Source organism: Lagenorhynchus albirostris, chromosome 8, assembly GCF_949774975.1.
Source record: "Lagenorhynchus albirostris chromosome 8, mLagAlb1.1, whole genome shotgun sequence".
In the NCBI taxonomy this organism is placed as follows: Eukaryota; Metazoa; Chordata; class Mammalia; order Artiodactyla; family Delphinidae; genus Lagenorhynchus; species Lagenorhynchus albirostris.
This window is the reverse complement of record NC_083102.1, coordinates 68,915,456-68,940,469: the sequence shown is the minus strand read 5'-3', so window position 1 is coordinate 68,940,469 and position 25,014 is coordinate 68,915,456. Positions and strand designations below refer to the sequence as shown.

General features: G+C 40.0%; 2 protein-coding genes across 6 annotated transcripts in view; one reads left to right on the top strand and one right to left on the bottom strand.

Moving 5' to 3' along the window:
* The window catches only part of BZW2 (basic leucine zipper and W2 domains 2), a 57,400-nt gene extending 36,800 nt beyond the window's left edge, over positions 1 to 20,600 (bottom strand). Inside the window, exons 1-2 of one of the 3 annotated variants that reach the window (XM_060157115.1) lie at positions 20,432 to 20,600; positions 3,262 to 3,326 (exon numbers count right to left, since the gene is read on the bottom strand). In XM_060157115.1, the coding sequence (XP_060013098.1) occupies positions 3,262 to 3,319 (58 nt within the window). In that variant the 5' untranslated portion in view covers positions 3,320 to 3,326; positions 20,432 to 20,600. Of the gene's footprint in view, positions 1 to 3,261; positions 3,327 to 6,013; positions 6,105 to 20,415 lie in introns of those variants that run through there. The other 2 variants (XM_060157116.1, XM_060157114.1) reach the window with 2 other exon arrangements.
* A 327-nt stretch (positions 20,601 to 20,927) lies between these two features.
* Positions 20,928 to 25,014, top strand: part of ANKMY2 (ankyrin repeat and MYND domain containing 2) — a 35,436-nt gene continuing 31,349 nt past the window's right edge. The window contains exons 1-2 of one of the 3 annotated variants that reach the window (XM_060157112.1): positions 20,929 to 21,208; positions 23,711 to 23,774. Coding sequence is in view for 1 of the 3 variants with exons in the window: in XM_060157111.1 (XP_060013094.1) it covers positions 21,142 to 21,208 (67 nt within the window). In the remaining 2 variants the exon portion in view is untranslated. Of the gene's footprint in view, positions 21,209 to 21,480; positions 21,742 to 23,710; positions 23,775 to 25,014 lie in introns of those variants that run through there. The other 2 variants (XM_060157113.1, XM_060157111.1) reach the window with 2 other exon arrangements.

Sequence of the window (25,014 nt, the reverse complement as noted above, 5' to 3'; positions counted from 1 at the left end):
CACCACTTATTACAAATCTAAGAGTGATTTAAAACCACCAAAACGGATCTAAAGCCTCAAAGAGAAACCTGAGTATGTGGTCCCTCTGGAGGCCTGAAGTTTGGTCATTTTTTTCTCTCCTATTTTCACTAATTTTAATCCAATTTCTCCACAAAATTTAGAGGGAGGCCAGTTCAATTATTAAATATTTCATTTCACTAAGCATAACAATGGCTCAAGGGAGAAGGGTTCATCCTTTCAGATTCCTCCAAGTCACACTAGAAAACATAATCTCTCTGGAGAAAATATTATAAGCAAGATGTGCATATTTTACAAAGGATACGTTCGATATGATGTGTCCTACCATAATGTTTAATTTTGATGTTAAGCAAAAAGAAATACATTTTTATACTAATTTGGCAGGGAAGAGCATTAACTTTGCTAGGAAATAGGTACAAACTGAAGACAGAGCTTCAGAAGACAGCCTATTAAAATGACCTTGAAATATCCTCCGTAGATTTTTTTTCTTGGCTCTACAAAACTGCCAACCATCTATCTGAATTCAGCCCCATCATACTAGCAGAAGAAAAGCCAAAGCACAATGAATCGTCAGGACGCAATTCACTATTATGAAAAGCAGAAAATGAGGTAGACTCCATTTTTTTTTCCAGTCAGCAGTTTGGCACAAAATGGCCCAAGTGCTGCTCTGATCCCCAACAGACCTGAGTTATATAAATCTAGATCAACTGACAAATGATAGATAACATACTTCTGGGTGGCTCTCTGTGAGTATTCCCGCAGCTATCAGACACAGTCTTGCCCACCAAATGAATCAGAGGCAAACCACTTCAGTGGTAGAGGCAACCTTTCCAGTCCAAAACTGAAAACTGACCGTAAGGGCCAGTTTACTCGCTGAATCATGCCTGCTCTTGTGCAAGACATCCTTGGGCCCTCTCCTGGCGTTGGAGCTCAGCTACCGTGAATCAGCGTCACACTAAGAAAGCTGCCCGAGTTGGAGATCCAGGTCTGAGATTAACACATTCCCTCAGCGGGCAGGCGATGGCAAACTTTCCTTCACCTGACAGCTGGGCATACATTAAATATTATCACATTACTAGGCGCAACAATAGCTTAACTGTAACTAGGTTTCTGATTAAGTCCTTTGGAAATCATCGACGTCATTTATGTTTTTCAAGACGGCTTTCAACAATGAGACAAAGAACGTACGCTGGTTGCAGCACCTTGCATTGCTATCTGCTTCCAGATTTCAATCCACATTGTGTAGTGGGGACGCAGTTTGTAAGAGGGCTAAATATAAGAGAAGGAGGTGGTTCAGACTATACTTATACTTAGCTTATGGGGATGAGTCAAGGATGCAAAAGATAAAAATAAAAAAGAGTATAAGACAGAAATACTATACAAAATAACCGTATCTTTTGGTTTTTAAAATATTTTTTAATTTTCATTTTTTTAGTGGGAATGTGAAGCTTTCTGGCAGGTAGCATTTTAGTCCTTACTGTTACCTAGTGACTCTTGCAATCTCTTCTAATTCAAATGATCTATTGTACTGAGAATTCTTTTCCTTCTACATGGCTACACTTGCTACTTACATAGTCACAGCATTGCAAGAGAACTTCAGCTACACGCATTGGCTGAAAATGCCAAAGGCATGTGATATAGCTTATCAATTCAACAATTTAGCACTTGATGACCATTAGATGGCATTCTGCTTCATAATCATCTATGAGGCCTTCAAAAAGATATTCAATCATCCTTTATCTTTACACATGATACTTCCTTAAATATTTTTCAGTCACTCTCCTCAGTGTCAGTCAACATAATAATTTCATACCATGTTTCATATTTTTAAAAGTGTCCCTATTGGGACTTCCTTGGTGGTCCAGTGGGTAAGACTCCGTGCTCCCAATGCAGGGGGCAAGGGTTTAATTCCTGGTCGGGGAACTAGATCCCACATGCATGTCGCAACTAAGAGTTTGCAGGCCGCTACTAAGAAGCGCACATGCCGCATCTAAGACCTGGCACAGCCTAAATAAATAAATAAATAAATAGATTAAAAAGTTTCCCTATCAACTTTTGACTCAACTGCTCTTAAAACCAAGAGGATTTCTATATAATTACGCAAAACTGATTAAATATTATAAAAGATTTAAAAATTCTGTACACAAAAAGAATGGGAAGATGAACATAACAAAAAGAAGTCACTCACATATAGAAATTGTACCAGCCACCATCAAACTGGCTATATCACTTCTCTTCCCACGATAAAAGACACTTGAAAATATCCTGAGTTTTACAGATATTTAGGGCAGTAAATTTAATTCGACTTCCTAAATTCTGAAAAGGCTAAAACACTTCAATGTCTTCCCTAATTTACTCTTCTCTTAGTTTTACTATCTTGGCTTATGAACGTTTTCTTAAAAACACAAAGAAAGCAAAAACCAAATGCAAACGCTGATGTTAAAAACAGTAAAGTTTATCAACTGCCTTCATAGCCTCACATGAGAGTAAGGCAACCTGAACAGATATAATCATCCTCATTTTGTAGATGAAGACACAAAGCTCAGAAAAGTTAAATGACTTGTCCAAAATCAAACACCTAAGTAACCGGTGGTCCTGAGGCTTGAATGCACACCTTCAGATTTTACAGTCAGAGCTCAAAAGACAGAAATTAGTGAGGTTAGGTGGAAACAAAGTTAATCCCAATTCCTCTTTGTGGAATTAATTAAGAAATTTCAGCTAAAATTGGAGTCCGGGCAGGCCTGTAGGGGGAGCTCTTATACCCTGCCATGTACCAACAATTACTCCAAACAGGAAGATACTTATGCCTTCCTCTCTAGCCTCCAACGGAAAGGTGTTGCCTACTTAACTATCCAGAAGGAAGAAGAAAACTTCTCTCCACCTAACCACAGCCCAGCCAATCAGAGAATGTACCAGACCAACCTATGAGTAGCCTCCATACTTTGGACTCCCAGCTTCCTCACATGGACTGTTGGGTTATTTTAGCTCCTCTCAACTCCCCTCTTTTCCCTACAATAGCAAGTTCCTCTTCCTTGTTCTCTGACTTGCCCCATAGTTCACATACCCCGAACTGCAATTCCTCTGGGCTCTTCCCGAAGAAACTCGCTTTTGCTAGTAAAATAACTGGCTGTTGTATTGTTAAACTTGACATTCACCAACCTTATATTTTGATTAGAACTTTAAACACATATTTCCCCCAACCCCGTCCCCGCCATACACACACAAACACACAACACCACCTACCCCTTTTCCGAGTTTTGAACCGCTGGCCTGTTAGCACTGGCTTCTGATGCTTATTCATAAAATTTCTGAAAACAAAGAAAATAAGATTAGGCACTTCAAATAAGCAGTTGATATAACATATAGCTAATAAGTATACGTTTGACTTCACCCATACTAAATATACTTTTAAAAATGAGATAATTGTAACTACTGAACTAGCAAAACTTTTAAAGTTTAATAATATCTAGTGTGGACAAAAGACACAAGGAAAATAACCACAGACATAAACTTTGATATAAAGGATAAACTCCATGCAATACTTTTGGGAAGCATTTGGTGAATATCTATAAATATTTACACGTGCATAACCTATGGTCCAGAAATTCCTTTACAAGGAATTTGTATAACTTTTCCTTTACAATTTATACCCACACAAGTATGCAAATATACGTGTATGTGTATATATAAAAGGATTTAGCTGCAACATTGTTGGATGCATAAAAAAATGGAAGTTGAATACTCATAAACCTATCTAGTTCAATAAGTTATAATAAGCCATCATATGGAACTACGAAGCTTTACAAAATAAATTATATCCAATGTACTACATATGGCCCTGGCTACCTCTCTGATTATGTTTCCTACGTATACCTCTTCCCATCATTCACTGCTCCAGCCACATTGCCCTCTTTGCTTCTTCCAGTGGGCCAGGGAAGCCATTCACGTGGCTTTAACTCTCTGCACTCACTCAAATGTCTCCATTTCAGAGACTTTCCCAGACCACCCTGACTAACAAGGCTCCTTCTCTCTCTCTCCCTCTCATCTAGCTCTATTTCTCTTCATAGCTCACAGCAGACCCTGTCATTTCATTAGCATCTGTTTGCCATGGTCTATTTCCCCCAAGAGTAACATCCATGTGGGTAGGGATTTTGTAGGTTTTACTCAATACTGTATCTTTAGCACCTAAAACAATACTGAGAGTAAGCATTTAAATTTAATAAATAATTGTCAAATAAGCTGTTGCACTGATATGGAAAGATGTTCAAGTAAAATTGTTAAAGGAAAAAAGCAAGTTGAATGAAAGAGTGTAAAGCATAATTTTTCGGTTAAAAAGGGGGGTACACGTAATATTTCCTTTTCTAGGCAAGGAACATTTAAGAACGATACAAGAAACTGTTAGTAAGCTTTTCATTTGTTTGCTTAACCTCAGAGGATGAGTATTTGGGTATTTTAAATTCTCCTATTGGATTTAATATATAATTAAAAATATCAAAGACGATCTTTTAAAAAAATGAACAATCTGCTCTAAAAGACCTTTTACAAACTGAGAATAACCTTGCTGGCATAAATATTATAATCTGAAAATATGTCTAGATTGCCTAAATTATGAGGACCAAACGATTAAGATAATGTCAAGCAAATTATTTAATTATCTTTCAAAGATTTTTAAAATTGTGATTTGAAAATGTCTAGATTTTCTCCATTACTTATACCATTAATTATATCTCAAAATTTTTAAAAAATCCTCAAGAATGTGGAAAAATTATTATTCAATTTATGTACTAAAACTTTCTTCCAACCCCATGAAAAAAGAGAAACTTCTATTTTCACATAGAAATCAATCTGTTTATCATTGAAAACTTGAATCACCATTTTTAAAGTGAAACTAAAAAAAATGTTTTAAATAAAGTAACAAAGCCCCAAAGTAATATCTTTTATGGTTTAAGTAGAGAGCATTTTTATCAATCCTATAAGGTGAACTTACTACATCCTGCTTGGAGATATAAAGGTGACTAAGCCGGATTCCAAGCCCTCAAGGAACACAGAGCCCAGCAGAGATAAAATACAAACATCTACAGTACAATGTGACAGGTGAAACAACAGCGGGACACACCTAGCTCACCAGTATAGAGAAGGGATTGATTGCTGTATGTGTATGGGGCAGCAGCTGCACAGTGAAATAACTACAAAAGCAATAACTTTAATCAATGAAATCTCATTTCATTTGAAAGATGTTGCAAATAGAGTTTCTAATGCATTATTTATATTCACTGCAAAACTCTTTCATTCAGAATTTTCCCTGTTGGAATTTTCAACAGATTCACTCTATACCAGCAAACATTTCTATTGGAGCACAAGTAATGAATATACGTGTGTGTGTGTGTGTGTGTGTGTGTGTGTGTTCTCTCCTTAATGTTTCCACACCTCCCAAAACACAACAAATACCGAAATACCATACAAAATATTTTCTTGGGTTAGCGAAGAAAAATATCTGTTAAAGAGTTTGGGTCTCCTACTGAGATACAAAACCAAAAATAGAGCCTGAAACTCCTCCAGGAGGTGAACAAGCAAGGAAGGAGTTTCCTTTTTTGCCAAAGATGTTTTTATTTTAGAATTTAAAAATATTTTTAAAGTGGGAGCCCCCTCTAAAAGACTTATTTTAACGTCTAGAATATAAACATATAGAATTCCCTAATTAACTCTACCTTTACACCTTGTTTCTATTTTCCTGCTAATGGGGAATTACTACCAAACACAGCCTACACTGGAGAGAGTTACTCTATTTTAAAAATTCTTTAGCTCTGTTTATACTTTCTTTAGTTCTAAATACAAAAGTTTGTTTCTTCATAGCCCAGTTATGCAGGCTTATTTTACACAACCTCAATATAGTCTATGTGGAAAATAATAAAAGAACACATAAACATAAAAAAAGTATGCAAAGATTTTGACACACACAACATCCAAAATAAAACAAACAAACACAGAGACTCACCTACTGGTATTGAAAGACTAAATGAAGATATTCTGTTCACCAAAAGTCTCTATCGTTTAGCTGTTACTATTTGGAGTAGAGGCTTGGCTTCCCTCTAAATTTAGCTCTGCTGCTACATTATAATCTGCTCCAGTGAGGGTCAGCCTTTATAAGGCACTCACTGAAGCTCTGGCTGAAGAAGAGCAAGGACACTTTGACTAAGAAACTGTGCTGGCTTAAACCTGGGAAAGTAACAAAGGAAGATGACTAAGAAACTGTGCTGGCTTAAACCTGGGAAAGTAACAAAGGAAGACTAACAAAGGCAGTTCTCTTAGGCCAAGGTCAAAAGCTCACTCTTTTTTTTTTTTTTTGCGGTACTTGGGCCTCTCACCGTTGTAGCCTCTCCCGTTGCGGAGCACAGGCTTCGGACGCGCAGGCTCAGCGGCCATGGCTCACGGGCCCAGCCGCTCCGTGGCATGTGGGATCTCCCCAGACCGGGGCACGAACCTGTGTCCCCTACATCGGCAGGCGGATTCTCAACCACTGAGCCACAAGGTAAGCCCAAAAGCTCACTTTTATTAGACTGCATTACAACTTACAAGTTGAAATCAACTAAAATCATGATGATTTTGCTTCCATAGAAACTATAACCCAAACACTCACATAGAAAATAAGCTCATGGGACTTCCCTGGTGGTGCAGTGGTTAAGAATCTGCCTGCCAACGCAGGGGACACGGGTTCGAGCCCTGGTCCGGGAAGATCTCACATGCCGCAGAGCAATTAAGCCCGTGCGCCACAACTGCTGAGCCTGCACTCTAGAGCCCACAAGCCACAACTACTGAGCCCACGTGCCACAGCTACTGAGCCCACGTGCCACAACTACTGAAGCCCGCATGCCTAGAGCCTGTGCTCTGCAACAAGAGAAGCCACCACAATGAGAAGCCTGTGCACCCCAACGAAGAGTAGCCCCCACTCGCTGCAACTAGAGAAAGCCCATGCACGAAGACCCAACACAGTCAAAAATTTTAAAATAAATTATTAAAAAAATAAAAAGAAAAGAAGCTTATGTCCCACCAAAATGAAAAAGCTCCACGGCTTAAAATAGAATTTTAAAAAATTGTATGTAAAGTGGTAAAACAAAACGGATTCAAGTATTTCACACGTCATCTAAGAGACTAAATTTCTTGGATAGTTTAGAAGATAAAAGAAGGCCATAAAAATACTAAAGCGATACAATCAACCAAACAATAGAAAGCAGGTACTTTATTAATGAAATAAACATTTTTCAATCAATTTCTATTTAAGTCTAAATGGAAAAGTTTAATTGAAAGATTTTTAAGTCTAACATATTAGATAAATATCGCCCCACCTCACTTTATTTATCTTCTAACTGCCCTCATGCTCTTTTCATATTCCACCCCTTACTCCCAACCAGACTCTGCGTCCAAGTGTGACAATGGGCCAGCAGCACTGAAGGGTCTCATGGCTACTGTGTATTAATTCTGCCACTTGCCCTGCCCACCCTGAGTAGATTGACACCTTGCATGATGTCTTCCCTCGTATTCTTCCTTAATTCTCTCCATTCTGGAAAGTGTCTGACCTATCACAGAAGGCCGTACCTTCTAGTTGTCCCTACTAGTGGATGCCTGTTCTCAACTAGTAATCAAGCGATTTGGCCTGATACTCTATTCTTGCCTGTTCTTCTGGTCTGGCTCATCTTTGAAGTATGATAATCTGCCTTATGTAAGGCATTTAATATTACTAATATATGCTACACATAAAATAACTATGCTATTCAAACAACCTTGACATTATAACTATGGATACTCTAAAGTGGAATCAATCTTATTTTATAAAGGGATAGAAAGAAAATATTTTAGGCTCTGTGAGCTACATGGTCTCTGTTCCAACTACTCAGTTCTGCTGTTATAGCCTGAAAGCAGCCATAGGCAATATATAAATAGGTGGTCATGGCTGTATTCCAGTCAAACTTTATTTACAAAACAAACAGTGGATCAGAATGGGCCCCCAGGTTGCAGTTTGCCAACACCCATCCTGGAGAGGTGTACCCAACAGAACTATCTGTGACCGTGAAAATGTTCTATATCTGCACTGTCTAATATGGTAGCCACATGTGGCTGTTGGACCCTTGAAGTGCGGCTAGTGTGACTGAGGAACTAAATGTTTAATTTTATTTAATTTTAATTAATTAAAATTAAAATTGAAATAGCCAACGTGTCTAGTGGCTATTATGTCAGGCAACCCAGTTCTAAAGCATTCCCTACGGCCCAACACACAAACTTGATAAAAAGGTGAAAACACACTCAAAGGATAGGAATTTTTTAATTAATATTTTTCAAATAAAGTAGCTCTGCAGAGCATTTTGCCCAAATTTCAAAACTATGTGGCTATAGCAGGAAAGAAAAGAAAAAGTACCAAACTTCAAAGTGAAACTCTCTTTGTACCGTCAATATTACTTAAGACAATGGGAAGAGAGAGACTTCCGATTCTAAGATAATAAAAATTATAGGGCAACAATATTATCCCCAAAGTATAAAGTGCGTCATAAAGATGCAATAACACCAGCACACAAAACGCAAAATATAACTGACCCACTTTACTGCAACGTTCTCAGGATGAACTCTGTGTTTAGGAGTAAGTTTCAAGAACTACCTTTTATTCTATATTTCAAATGGGTAAAGTAATTTACCATAAAAGAAAACTAAAAATTGCCCATAATTATAAACTATTCTCCTTTCCATTAAAGCTAAAACTGCAAGAACAAACATCATAAACTCCTGTACAAAAAGTTGTCATATCTAGGGATCGTTTGGGTTGATAACATTGTAGCATCCTTCTCTCAAAAGAAAAACAAAATTAAATTGCTCTGTGAAACTTTAAATTATGAACATTCTAAAGTGATAAGCTAAATATTTGCCTATAATTACACTACACAATTTTGTTGTCCAGAATAACATTAGCTTGTTCAATATCCTTACCATGATTTTGTAACAGCCTCTCTGGACTCAAAATCACCCAGCCTCTACAACAAACTTCGCTATAGCTCCTAGAAAATTCTATCTAAGTTTCAGTATTTATAATAACGGAAAAAACATTAAAAATTTAAAATAACAAATAGCCTACCTATAAAAGAAAAATGTTTCTAAATAAATTCAAATATTTCTTTAATACAAAAATATTACTATTATATTCATATCCTCTTCATTCTTATAATTAATGATATAAAAGAACAAAGATATCTTTCTTAAAAAGCACAAAACTTAAACTATAGTTCTCTCCTCAAAATTTTACAACAGTAGTTTGCAGCAAGGGACATTAATGGTAGGAACTTAAATTGTGCTAAGCAACGACCTTTTAAGAAAGAGGGATCAAAGCCCAAAGGAATTGTGTTGTGAAAAAAAGTACACTGAGTTAACTATATTCATTTAAATCTGCCTTAAGAAGACATAAAAGCATCGTGATTAAATTTTCATTATGACATTTCCAAATTGATTTCACTTCTTAAACTTTATCGTATTTTCGAATGATTCTTGCTTCCCTGTAAATAAAAATATTCCAGAAATTACATTTTAAGTATTAATGTACAACCTCTTCACTGAAATAAAGACAATTACATAATGTCACTTATTTCATCTCAATGAAGTTATTTTCAAAAACTTTCAAGAAGTATAAATTAACTCCGAAATAGTTTCACTCTGCTTATCAATTCATGCCATCTACTCAAGGGACTCTGTAAGCAGTCCCTGGGGCAAGCACATGTCCTTCTCTGGGCCCTTCCACTTTCCCCATTTGGGATCTCTCCCAGGCCCTTCCCTTCCCCCAGCAACTGACCAGTCCCACTCAGCTTCCCAGATGGCCTAATCTTGCTGATGTCATTCTTATGTCTCAACACTTTGAAAAACACAAACACACCTTCAACTACACACACTGTACATACTTTGGCTTTTAGAAAACTCATTCCTCAAATGTAACATTTCAGGGTATCTTAATAGCAAAATGTCTTAAAACCTCTGTTCTAGTTAAGACCCTTCGAACTTTTGTCTGCAAGACAACAGGATAGTGATAACAATTGCATACCTACAATATTTCAAGTTGTAAATTCAGAGAATTTAGAGGAAATGGTGGCATGAAACAGAGGAATATCCAATGATTAAATGTCTAGTTGTGGTTTAAATATATTTATTAATTTATCAAGTATTGTAGAGCGGGCTTATTGTGTATCAGGCACTGTACTAGAGCACTGGTTTCACTCCAGGGTTAATTTTGTTCCCCAAGGGACATTTGGCGGTGTCTGGAGCCATTTTTGCTTGTCATGCTGGGAGAAGGGGCTGCTCCTGGAATCTAGTAGGTTGAGGCCAGGGATGCTACTCAACAATCTACAATGCTGTAGGAGAGCCCCCTACAACAAAGGGTTATCTCGCCCAATGTTTCAATTGTGCCAAGGTTGGAAAGCCCTGCATTAAAGAGGAAACAAAGGTAAGCAAAGCCAGAGATGGGCCTTGCTCTCAAGAACTGAAAATTGTGCACACAGGTCTAAACACATCAGAGCAGCAACCAGGCAGATATTTCCCTGAAAGACTTATTTCTGTTTGCCAAACATTAATGTCAATTGTAGACAAAACAAATGCATCACCGAGTAGCTCTGGCAGGGGGTGATAATGGGGAGGGGCTACGTATGTATCGGGGGAGAGGGTATATGGGAAATCTCTGTACCCTTCTCTTAACTTTGATGTGAACCTAAAACTGCTCTAAAAAAAAAATTAAGTTAAAAAAAAATCAGCAGGGAGTGGTGTCAAATGCCAGAGAGCATTCAGTTGATTAAGGCTAATTTTGTATCAAACACAAAACTGATGGGAGTGTTTATGACTATCAGTACAAATAGAAGAGTAGAAGATAAGTTATTATGGCGAGGGGGACTGAAGTCTGTTCCTCTCTTCTTAGCATTGTAATCAAGGAGGAGAAGATGACAGAATCTTCTGGAAAAAAACATAACACCCTAGACTGGTTACTAGTGGGAGAATGTTGCTTTGGAGCAATGGCTTTTACAAAACATGGGAATGAAACTCAGGAAGTTCAAAGGTGGTGATGGGCAGGAGTCCAAATGTCTTCTCACTTGTGAGTTCTCTCAACCAGGCCACTCCGGCCCCCATCCTCCCAGGAGGGGACCTGCCCAAGCCAAGCCTGTCTAGCAGATGAAGCTTTATTTGAAAGGCTGCACTCACGCAAAAAGTTACCTACCATACACATGCCTATTTCACAATGAGGACAGCATGAAATGGATAGAAATGCCCAAGCATAGCCTGGGACTTAATCGGACATAGCACACTGATGATATGAAACTGTATTCCCAGATACAATTTTAAAGGAGTGAATTACAGAAACTCAAATTGAGAGAGAGAGAGAGAGAGAAGATCAGTGCCACATTACAAACTTTCAAGTATACTTTTTCAAAAGGCTTAAAATCATTCATTTGCATTCATTTATTAAACATACCTCTATCTGGTACTGGTCAATAGGGATGCAGATGGGACCAATTAGACAAAATACATAGACAAGATGCATGGTGCTCACTTTCTAGCAGGTGAAGTTTGACCCAAGCACTGCACAGAAAAACCTGGCAGTGTGAGTTAGGAAGAAGTAATGGTCTCCAGTATGTTAAAGTACATCACATGATGAATTTGAGTTGCAGTTGTGGTTTATTAATGCTTTAACAATCAAACGTGTGTTGCATTTTTGTTTTTTTACGTTTTAACTTATAATGGATATCCATGAGGTATGGAACACTTTGAAACCTGAAGAACTAAACCTAGACCTTCATCTCACACTCTGATAAGGTTCTGAGATGTCACGCCACTTGCCTGAGGTCAGGCATTCCATTCTAACCTTGGTGATAAAGCAGAGATCAAAGCAGAAAAATCAGGCCCTCACAAACACAGAACAGTCAGGGCCAGAACCCGTCAACTGTCTACTTGCAGAGCACTTCTCCAACGAACCAACTGAAGTTGTTGGGTAACCATTTATATGACTCTTGAAGGCAGCTTTTTTATTATTTGCCTCATGAATTTTATGGTTTAGAGTCAGAGAGTGAAGCATAAATATTAATTTTAACGTCTAGTTCAGCACTTGGATAAACTGAATTAACATATGTTACATCCCAAATGCCAAATAGTTCTCCGTGGAGTTCTAGTAAGGAGAAAAACATTTGTCTTTAGCAAGAGGATTTAACAGAAATCCTGCCTCTTAAGGACATGTAAATAGTAGGAAATTTATGGCTCCATGGTTTCTGGTACTACTGGAGCTGGTTCTCAACTTCTTTCCTGCAGAGGCTCAATGCTAACGTAAACACCATCTTCACACTCCTCCACGCCCGATGTGGCGTCCTTTCCTCTAGCCAGCAGCTTCCTCTGTACCAGCAATGTGGGCTTCTCCTTCCTGTTTACAATAACCCCATTCTATTACCTTGTATACTGAGAAAAACATATGTCATGTTCTCTTTTTTCCTTAGAAATGATCACAAATCCAGGAAGCTGTCGAGGTTGGTTTGAAAAGCATTAAAGTCTTTTGTGTGAATATGCAAAAAAGAAGAGGATACAGTAGGATATTATAAAACTGCACACCCCATGGTGGCTTATGATATAGTCTCCGTAGTGCTAAGAGTTAATGTTGCTTACTGTTACTCACCTCTGCCTAGCACTTTTCTTGAGATTTATTTAGAAGTCCTCAAAATAACAGTGCATCTAACAATTATTTTTTAAAAGTCCTCTTCTAACATAAAAATAAGTCGAACTACGAAAAGAGGAAACACAATTCTACACATCTCACAAATTTGTTATTATTGTTTTCCTACTAATATATTATTTTATATATATAATTAAGAGAATGAAAGATAACAAAACAAAAAACACCAAAGGATACACCTGAAGTTAAAAAATCAAGAAAGAACAATGAAAGCATTGTCTCTTTGGCATTTGCCAAAAGAATGGTTCATTCAGTGAGTTACTTAAACCTTTTATTTCCAAAGCAGTTTACAAATATGACTATCAGAATATTTTTTGGCACTTTTCACTCAACACATGCCAAATTTAGAACAGGCCAAATTATTCCAGTTGGCATTTAACTGCCTAAAAGATACTTGCTGAAGAGACCCATGGCCCCAACATAGACATCAGAATGAGTTAAGAAAGAAAAGTATTCTTGTGTATACTGCTGATACTGGTATACAGCAGATTTTTTTAATTTAGAAATTATTCTAAATTGTCGTGTATTTTTTCCCCTAATAGATACAAAGGAAAAATGCTGTGGAAACTCCTAACGACAACCACAATCCCGCATTAAAATGATTCACATTAACCTGATTATTAAATCCCCAAGTTGCATCTCTCAGGTTTAACTGTTTCAGCCATGTCTTTATTCCATTCATCAATAAAAGTAGAAAACAAAAAATCAGAACAGTCCAACTGGAAAAAAAATCAAACTGAGAGAATAAAATTCCTTTAAGGCACTATATAGATAAAAACAGTTCCATGCATCATAGTTCACTTGCAAAATAAATTTCACAATTTCCTACTCATTTTATTTTCTAGTTATTTTGGCTATTGATATTTTAGCTATTTTGGATAATTTCAAATTAGTTTGTATTCAAGGGCAAAATATCCAAATAAGTATATGATTTTCTCTTCTATGGTTTCTTTTTATGTCCATTATTAACTTTCCTGCTACCACCAATTCTGAAGATACTGCTTTATAATTTTCAGTTTAGTCTAAAACATGTGATGTCATAAATTACTTGAGAGCAAGAACAAACCTAGTGTGCTTTAAAATATAATCTCCACTTCCATGATTTTAAAAAAGTTGACATACGGAAGAAAACTTGCCTTTGAAAGAAAAAATTTCTAGTTCCAATACGGTTGGCCAGAAAATTACAGCCAATATTTATTTTATAAATATTTATAACATGTTATAATATTGTATGGAGTTGTTTTCTTGGGGGTGGTTCTCCCTGGAATGTTCTCCGTTTTCTGGCTCGCCTGCCCAAATTCACCAATCCTTCCAGACTCTGTTCAGAATCTCACTTTCTCTAGTCCTCCCACTGAGCTCCACACGTTCTGGAATATGCACTTGTGACTGTACTGCTCTGGTTGGGGACTGGAGAAGGCTGTGTGGGGAAGGGGTCATTTGAGCTGAGAAGGATTGGAGTAAAATGTGATATGCAGAAACGGGTGGAGGAGGGTATTCTGGGAGCAGGAAGCCAGTGGGTGGGTAGGGAGTAACCACATTGTTCACATTAGAGCTGAAAGACTGGACGGAGCCGGACAGCCACCTGAACAGGCAAAGGGAAGTTCTCAAAGGGGTCTAACCTGTCAGCTGACAGACGTGGGGGGGGGGGCTTTTGGATGATGACTTTAGTCCCTATTGTTTCAGGGGCTGGCGGGTCGTCTCCTAAAGGATAGAGGCCTCTTGGGAACAAATATCATGTCTTATCATTTGGGATTCACTAAAAATAACAGATGCATACCAAGAACTTTCTTATTATTATTAAAAAAAAGTTAATCCTGATTAATATTTTTAATAAGTTAATCCTGAGATAGAATTACTAGAATTATATCTTTATGAAAGTCTCTCTTGAAAAATAAATCTCTTCCAAAATGTAGGAAGTTGGGCTTATGGCAAATACTAATGTCTATACAATTTTACTTTAAAATGATTTCTTAACTAGGCCTGTAGTTGTGTTATTCATCTTCTTCTCAACTGTAGAAACAGGTAGAATTGGCCCTAAAAATAATAATTAATTTTTATATAACATTTTATAGTTCACAGGGGATCCTCAAGGGTCCTCAGAGTCATCCTGTAAGTTTGGTTAGTATCCCTGTTTTATATATGAAGAAAGTGAAAGCAAGAGACATTGCCTTGGAAAAGCCATCTCATCACGGGGTCTTGGTTTTCCCACTCTAATTCTCAGAGCTATGGCTGTGCTTGGCTGTCTCCCAGGGCTCATCCATAATCATTTCCTACCAGGTCAGAAGAGGCTACTTAATGGGACTGCTTTACTCCACAATCAACAGACCAGGAAGAGATTTTACTCAGAGGCTGATGAATGTAGTTTTAAGGGCTGCTTTGTCTGCCGGGTCTTTTTAACACAACCCCGCAACAGATAACCAAATACCAAGAGATAAAAACACCAGTTTTCTAGCTTAAATGTATTTATTGCGAAGGTGAATGCTACCTTTTCCCTTCTGATGCAAAAATAGCTTTCTATTTTTAATTATTGGAACTGTTTTACTATACTCAGAGATAAGAGGCACCAGCCTTGAGTTTTAAATTCCACAGTGACATAGCTAATATAAATATATATGAGTTGAAGCTGGATATACACTAATGTGTGCTTCAGCATTACCTGGCAATGAGACTGGACTGGCTACATTGTCCTTAGACACTGTGAAGGCTTGGCTTTGAAGCTTAATTAAATATTCTTTAAGAACGCTTCAAACCAAATCTGGGAAGAAATGTTATAAATGATACCAAAAAATTCCATGTTGGCTTCTGGAAACATTAACATTTCATAAGTCCAAAACATCATAAAAGAAACATAAACATCAAGACACGCAAGTTATAAAGTTTTAAGAATTCAGAAAGCAGTTGTCAAAGCAAGCATTTAGTTAAGCAAATCTTGAGGAAGGACGTGGCAGGCACACCTGAGTGTGCTCCCGATTTTCAGGCAGTGAGATACCTCCTCTAACTATTGCTCGTGACATTACCAAAGTACTTCTTTTTTTGGAAATGCCTTCTGACTTGATTTATGTGACACAAGAAGAAAATCAGTATCTCCACTTCATTCATGTCTTGATTTTCTCAGTTAAACGAAATATATTTGCACCCCTTGTTGAGACGTGTCTGCAAATTACTTCGTCAGGGTCTAAAAAAGATGAAGATTAGCTGCCAGTAGGATATTCACAAGCTTGTGACACAGCACTGAGATACGCCACCTACCTCTTCGTTTTGTGGAGAAGCTAAAGGGTGATGTGAACAGTTTATGGAAATGCATTGTTCACAAGACAGTCTTTTGCAGATTTAGGTGTAACTGTTTTAACATTAAATGGATAACCGCATAAGCTCAACTCTAAGTATAGAGAAAGAGCATTTGTATCCATATTGCTTTCTCTCTCTCTCTTGTTTTTTTTTTTGGTTTAAACTACAACGACAATTTCTTAGGGGCTGTAATATGTCCAGATTTCCTTTTTAAGACTTCCTTATGGAAAATCTCAAACGTATCAAAAGCAGAGAGAACAGTCTAATGAAGTCAATGTACTCATTGCCCACCTTCAACCCTTAACTACACGGTGAACTTCGTCTCATTAATAGTCTTACTCAGTCCCTGTCCCCCACTGTCACAAAATTATATTGAAGCAAGTCTTAGATGTCCTACCATTTCCCCCCCTTAAACAATTCAGTACATATCTCTAAAAGATAAGGGACCTTTTAAACATATAACCACAATATTAGTTTCAAAGAAAATAAAAATCCTTAATATCATCAAATATCCACTCAGTCAAGAAATGTACCCAAGAAAAGAAAGTTAAATGTCAAGGAAAACATTACCCCAAAAGTTACAACACTCAAAAATGAGCTATTCCCTTGCAATAAAAAGAAAACGGCATTCTCTTAAAGCACAGAGCTGTACGTCAAGGGCTTCAAAGAGGGAGTCCAGGAATGGTCTGCAAAATTTGTAACATGTGCATATGTACAATTTTTTTTTCTTGGTTGGTAGCATTCATCAGAATGTCAAGCAGCTTGAGACCGAAAACATTTACAGACCTTCTCCCCTTGGTTATGATTGTGTGTGCTTAGGGCCACATCACCTCACATTGCCAGGAAGGATTAGTCAAGTAGGGAAACAAATCCACCTGAAATAACTTGGAGATCAAACTGAATTCAACTCAGCATGTACTGAGCACACACTACGTGCGAGACATGGGTCACAATCTTGAGAAGCAAAGGTAAACTAATTCTAGATAATTTACAGTCTAGAAGGAGAAGGGGTCAAATAGATTAACAAAAACTGAACTAGGATGTCATGAAAAAGGTGCCTGCCTTAGGTTATTTTCATGGGGATCCAGATGAAGAAGCAAAGGTGATGTTAATTTCGGGGTACAAGGCGGGTGGGGACCAGGGCTCCTAAGAAGATAGGAGAAAATTAGAGGATGTCAGCAACTGTACCAGCAACTCCTGAGGAAAGATTGTTCTTATCGCCCTTGCTGAGGGACAGGAATAAAAATGTTTACTAGGGCCTGTATTCCCCTCCTGGATGGGGTGGGAGAGGGGACCATGAAAGTATCTTGAAAGCTGACACTTCATCAGATCTGGAAGGAGAGAAAGACTCGGTAAAGAGGGAAGGGAGGTCACTCCAGGAAGAGAAAAGCAGGAACAAAGGGGTGGAAACTACTGGCATGTTAGGGAATCAGTGAGGTGACCTTAGAGCAGAGTATGTGGGAGGGGCTGGCTGACTGGAAATGCCGGCTGGGACCAGAAGTCGGAGCCTCCTAGACCGAACCTGGGCTGGTGGAGAGGAACCAGAAGTACGAGACCAGAGCCTCTATTCTGCGGCAGGTGGAGAGCCACTGACATGCTTTAAGTGAATCAGTTCTGTCTTTACAAAGTACGTCTCATCCTTGGGTGCATGATGAGTGCTCAGTGTATATTGGTGGTGGTGCCTTAATGGTGGTGCCTTGAATGAGCTGGATGGAAAGCAGGCTACTTAGGAATCCACTGCAACAGGCCAAGAGACGTCCAGGGTGGTAGCAGTAGAAAAAGGGATGATGGGGACACATATAAGGATTTCATACATTTCAGAAATCATTATTTTTTAAAAGGAGAAGAAAGAAACAGAGACCAAAGCAACATATAAATTCTATTGCATATTGTGGAACAATGTGTTAGTATGCTCTCATTTCTGTAAGAAAAAAAAAAAAGTGGAACTATACATATAAGCTATATAAACACATACAATTTCTCAGAAAGGTATGAGAAAAATAGACACCATGGGTTGTACGGCACGGAGAAGAAACTGTGCAAAGAGGTCAGAGAGTCTTTTGTACCTCTGTCACGCTAAACCACATGAATGTGTTATCTATTAGCTAAAGAATATATAATTTCCCCCTTATTGCTAGCCACAGAGATAGAGAATAATGAAAAGCGAAAAGGTTTTGGAGACAGATCTAGGTTCCAATTTTGGCTCTGATACTTCCAAACTGTGGGTCTGTGGGCAAATTAACTTCTTTTTGTTTCTGTCCTCTTATTTTCAGAAACAGGGGTAATACTGGCTAGTTCCTAGGTCGCTACAACAATGATTAAACAAATCTTATAACAAAGCATCTGGTAGAATATCGGCACAGACTAAGGACCCAATAAGTAGTAGCTATTTTATTACCAACAAAACTCCTTAGATGTGAATACATTCTTAATACAAAAAAAGTTCCTTGATCTAGTCTAAGGCATGCTCATTAGCTAATCTTATTCCTACATTAAATATTAACATTGGCCAAAAACGATTAATGGAATCCATCTGATGAACACAATCCATTACGTATCTGCTTCTAGAAATTTAAACTTAACATATTATTTATATACATTTCTAGGCAGATGTTAGCTTTTTTACTTTAAATGTCATTCACTCTAGCTTTACGGAATTCATGTACTCACAGAGGACTAAATACCAAGGAGGTACCATAAGGCACCAGGAAAATAGATAATAAGTTGCTATCCTCGAGGAACAGACAACTTCAGTGAGACAAACAGGTGTGACCTTCAAGTAACCATGGCCCCAATTTGACACAAGAGATGGAAATACTGTCAATGAAGCACCCAATTCTGTAACATCCCTTGTAAAATGTTAAGTCACATGGTAAGGAAAGGTTACTCCGCAAGCATTTTCTTAGGTTTCTGGGTTTCTTCTTCATGATACTGTGTTTTCAATCAGTTGTAACTGTGGCAATAGCAGCATTCTAAGTGTTACAAAAGATGGGTCACTCAAAAGCGTTACTACTTGTTTGAACAGTCACATCATTATTAAAGCATTCCCAAACAAAAGTTTCTTTGTTATACATTGCGATGAATAATTTCAAACCATTTTCATGTGATATGTTCTGGCTCAGATCTGCCCCAGCCTGTAAAGATGAAGACTTAGACAAGAAAACATCTGGGATTTGGGGAAAAAATTTTGTTAAAGGCAGGAAATAATGAACATCTTCCAGGATTTCACAAGTGTTAGTGAATGCTTCCAAGAAATGAAGGCATATGGCCAGAGGAAAATACACTTCACTTCATATATGGCACAGCGGGGAGAAAGTGATGGTATGGGGGGGATGCTTAACAAAAAAAATCTACATAATTATACAAATATTTCTCTTTGAAGCAGACGCGTCTTGGGAGAAACACTAATACTAGACTGTAGAGAAACAACAGTAAACACTAATTTCTACAGAAGCTTTCGCTGATGCTGTAAATATGTTATGGATGTGCACCCAGGAGGAACGACTGACTTCGTATTAGCAAGCAAGTCCTGTCTCTGAGTCACAGGAGGGTACACGCTTGTATTTGGTCCCTGGCTTCCTATAGTGAAAGCCTGAAGCTACATATTACAGTTGAATGAAGGTTGGATTAAGAGGCTAATCTAATGCTATATATAGACAGCAACACCAATTTAATCTCCGCCCCTTCTCCCTCCCCTTCCTATTTCCATAAATCTCAAGATCTGAGTTACAAAGAGACTGGGAACTCTAGAAGAGAGAAGAGGCCCTCCTCCCCCCCTCATCCCCGGCTGTCTTTCATAAACGAAGTATTAGTTCAAGTGTAAATTGCTTCCAAACGTCCTTAACGGGCACCATAGAGCGATCAGATCCGGTTTTCTTCTACAGCTCCCACAGACGCCAAAGGAGATGACAAGTGGGGGTGGGTGGGTGGAGGGGTGAGGAGGGCAGGTTGCCAAATGAGAACTACCTTCTCCCGAGACTACTCTCACATGCGTTCATCTCGCTCGTAATGGGGGGCTCTCCTCTCCACCCCACCCCGAGTCCAAAGCCTCAACCCTGGCTTCCCCGGGAGTTACATCTGGCGATGCCACGCACGGGACGATGGGCACCCGCCACTTCCCACCTCGTGGCCGGCGCCTGGCCGCTCTCGGTCTCCCGGGACGGCCAAATGTGGCAAGTGGCGGGTCTTCACTCCGGGGAACTGATACGCGGTATGAGTGATGGTAATGGGGTGGAGGGGCGGCTTCCCCACCGAGAGGAAGGAAGCCGCCCCAGCAGGCACATGCTTCCTTAGGGCCAGCACCGGCAGGGGGGGAAGCTCCCGGTGGGGCTCTGGCTCCGGTTGTCGAAGGCTTCCCGGCTCCCCCGCTGCCTTACCTGGGCTGCTTCTCACCTGTCCGAGGAGGTAGCGGCGACGCGCGAGGCTGGGGGCTGCAGCGATTCCGGCAGCGGCAGTGGCAGCGGCGGCAGTGGTGGCGGCAGACAATGGAGGAGTGAAGGACAGACACATTGACACCGACACACGGAGCTCGGCGCAGACCCGCCTACCACGCCGCCCCGCCTCCCAGCCCGCCCCCGTCCCGGGCCGCTCCACTCCCTGGGAAATGAAGGGGGGTGTATATCGAGAGCAAGGGAGATGCATGCCCCTAGCAGAACCTGCCGAACACAGAAATTCCAGAAAGAGAATTTAAATACTGTGTGTCCCTAAATACGTGCACCGGAAAGGATGGCGGTGGGAGACGTGTAACAGGCATTTAATTTCCCCCCTCTGATTTTTCTCCATTTGGTTTTTCCTTCCCAGGCTGTTCCAATGGGAGACTCTCGCTGCCGCCTCCTGCAGCTCCTCCTCCCGGCCGGGCCAATGACTCGCGGGGGGCGGAGACTACTGCTGGGCCTGCAGAGACTGCCCGCCCGGCTCGCCCGAGCTCGCCCGCTGCTCGCCAGCCCCCGGGAGGGTGGAGAGAATTCGAACGCTTCCGCGGTTGGCTACTTAATGTCCTAGTCTCAAGTTGCCTAACCTTGCGGCTGGCGTTCCTAATACAGACACGTCGTTTACTTTTTAATACTCCCAAAGAAACAATCGCTGTCAAGCTGGCGGAAGCAATGGTTCACATAAAGAAAGGCGAGCTGACCCAGGAGGAAAAGGATCTGCTGGAAGTCATCGGAAAAGGTGTGGGTGCTGGGCTGCGGCGGGGGCGCTGCCTGCCTGGCCTGGGAGGGAAGGGGGGCGTGGCGGAGCCCGGGCGGCGCCCCCGGCCCGGCTGACCCTGGGTTGCGGTTTTGCGAGGCTGACATCCTGCGACCGGGAAACAGCACTCCTACCTTTGGTCTGGGACCGGTTGCGGGGGCGGAGAGGTGGGGAAGGAGAAGCGCCGCTGGGACGGGAGCGGAGGTTGCAGACGTTCGTCTTCTAAATCAGCTTTTGGAAGGGTGCACATTTCCAGGCTCCACTTCGGATGATAATGAGCGACCCGGGGTGGGGCCTCAGAATGTGCATTCTTCAAAACTCCTAAGGTGATTTTGACCACCGTCCGTCTGGGCGATAGTGGTCTGGAAGTTTCAGGTTCTTAGATCGGTTGTCTGAGGGCCGTTTCGACTTCCGGAGGCCGAAAGATCTGGATCCCTTGGCTGTCCCCGCCCTCGCTTGGGGCGGGTGGAGGGAGCTCCTAAGGAGAAGGGTTCCTTACAAGGGCACAAAACAAGGTCTGTAATTTGCCGCATTGAGGCTTCTGAGTCCAGGGCCTCCCTGGCTTCCTTCCAGAAACCCCCGGCCGCCGCAGGAACTCGCAGAACAGCGAGGGGGCTGGGGAGGCGTCCACACCGCTCTGCGCACTTCGCAGGGCTGCGACCTTCTAATCGCGCTCTTCCGCGCTTTCCCTTCCATTCTCCCAACGCGCGTCCCACTTCCGCCGCTCCGGGTCCTAGGGAGGGAGACGCAGGCCCCGGGGACGAGCCAGAAGCCATGTTTTCCGCTCCGTCCCCGAGTGGACGTCCCAGAAGAGTTCCCGAAGTCCCGTTACCTGGCAGGTGACAACAGCGTGACTACGTGGCTTCTGCACTGTCACGGCGCGGCGATACGGATGTGTGGGAACTGCGGGCATTGTTCATTTGGCTGTTTTAAGCTCCCTCGAACGGCAGAGGAGCCAGTCATTGCAACATAAACTCCGTAATTTCCAGTCTTTCTTTTTTTCTAAGTAACCTGGCTCCCATCTGGACCTACAGAGAGAAAGGCACATGTATTCTTTATACTGACAAGAAAAGTCTAAACGTAAAGGAGAGAAATATCGGATTGGAATTCAACAGGTGCTCATGAGCTGAGCCCACTCCATCTGATCTCGACAGGCTGAACTCAGTCACAGCTGTAATTTGCTATGATGTGTTCTTTGCCTAGAATTGTGGGACTTGGAGTTGTTGCAGATTGTTTGTCCAGCACGGTCCTCGCTGACCTGTTTGGCACTGCAGTCTCCCTTTTCTGCCTGTCTCTGGTTCATGTCTCCGTGCCTTTGGTGGCCCTGGGATTCAGCTCAGCAACCATGTGAGTCTCAGCTCTGTGCCAGGTACAGTGCTGGGCAAAAAAAGGAGACAACGCATCAACTTATAATCCACCAGGGATGCAAATTCTGTTTTTAAGCAGTCCAGAGCTATCACCCTCTCTCAAAAGTGTAAGCAAGTGAGCAGTTTTATAAACGGGGTCTCTGAAAGCGGCAGGTGGTGTGTGTGGAGACGTAGGGAGGGAATCCTTGGATACATTATTAGGTATCCACTAGTTTTTATTTTTAAAGATTAAATAAAAGAATTAATGTGAATTTTGCCTGGTTAGCACTGTGATTTTTTTCTGGGCCTACATCGTGCAACAAATTACACAGACACTGTCTCACCTATTTAATTGGTCCAAGCTGATGAGAAAAGAAGTGAGATAGACATAGTATGTGATACATTCTTGTCAAGTGAAGGTCTGTGGGACATTACCATACTCTTAAAAAAATGTAATGGGAGATAAGAGAAAGTAACAACCGTAGCCAACTTTGACTGATTGTTATTTTGGGCCTGGCATAATTCTTAGCACTTTACATATATCCATGCATTTAATCTTGATAAGCTAGGAATTATTTTTAAGCTACAACATTATGAGGGACAGCATAGGATGGTAGTTAACCTTTCAAGTCTGATTTGGAATCCTACCTCATTCATCTGCTGGTGACTTGGCCTTGGGCAAATTACTGTTTCTGAGCCTTAGGTTCTCCATGTGAAAAATGGTACCCACCTCACAACACTGCTATAAGGATAAAATGAGTTAGTATGAGTAATGTGTTTAAAATACTCTGTTGGCTATTATTATGGTAAACATGGCAGTCTCTACTTGATAGACAAGAAACAAATAAACTGAAAAGTTCAAATAGCTTGCCCAATATAATACAGGTAATAAGTGGCAGAGCAGAGATATCATATGGCCCACAGTCCTAGAAATATGCTGGACTTGAAAACAAACTAAACAAAATGAAAAAATGAAACCAGCACCAGAGTCCATACCATATCTTATTCACTTTGAGAGGCAATTTAATTGCAGCAAAATATTTTCATCTGTCAAGTTAAATTAATTTTAATTGTAAACGTTATTGATTTTGTAGATTTGTGTGCATTTAAAATTTGTAAAATAATTTTTGGCTTACAGTTGAACGAAGCTCATAAACAAAGTTTATATTCGTACTCATAAGAAGCAATTTTCTTGAAAGGAGGTGAGTAGAGTTCTGATATTTTTCCCTTCAGTACCTTTCTCAACTTTGAGAACCACTGGCTTAGTCAGTACTAGTACGTGGAACTAACAATAAGTTTCCAGCCACGTGTGACCTGTCATCTTGGCCAATCTGAAATAAACTCAACAAATTTTTGAGTTCTCCCTCCGGCTAACCACTGCCCTCCAGAAGTTAAGCCGATTGTAAGTGGGACTTACAGTCCAGAGAATACCGCACATTGCTACCGGACACTTTTAAACAATTTCTTCTTCTGAGTAAATGCACATTCTAGGTATTCTACAGGTTGTTTATTTGTTAGAATGCCAAAAAGAAGTTCCAGATGAAACTGAGAAGCTGTTTCTCACATATCCATTTAAATCATAGTCACTAACAGCATCCATTTCACAGCATTTCAGAAGAGAAATGAAATCACTTAAGCACAGTTTAACTGGGTTATATTATTTGTAGATTGACCCATTCTTCTAAGCTCTGATATCTTTTTCATTAAACACTGAGGAAGCACTATTTCAAAATAAATTAAACTTTAAGAATATAAGCCAGAAAGTCTTTCATTACTTATCTTGTTTAGTACTTGAAATCCCTGGGATCACTGCTGCCAATTTCACAAGAAAGTAACGTAATTATTTTTTTTATTATTATTGTTTGTGTTAAAGGAGATGTGAAGCGGACTCGGACAATAAGGTTTATTCTACCAGTTTTATTGGAGTATAACTAAAGTATGATAAATGGTACATATTTCAAGTGTACACTTTTTAAAAGTCAGTTTTGACATAAGTATACATCCATGAAACCACTGCAATCTAGACAGTGAACAGTTCTGTCACCCCCAAAACGTTCTACATACCCATTTGTAATGTCACTCCCTCCACCCCTGTCTCCAGGCAACCACTGATAGATGTCACTATTGATTAGATTTCTCTATTCTAGAATTTTATGTAAGTGGAATTATACAGTAAGTATAATAAATATTCCTTTTTTTTTGCATGACATTTCACTCAGCATCATGATATTCATGTTCATCCATACTGCACCAATAATTTCTTATTTTTTTCTTTTATTTTCTATGTATGGATATACTACTATTTGCTTATCTGGTGACACTGATGGACATTTCAGTTGTTTACAATTTGGGACTGTTAAAAGATCCTGCTCTAAGGTCCTGTGTAGTTAATAATGTTATTTCTAGTACCTCTGGTATATAGAAAGATTCAGGTCTACTAAT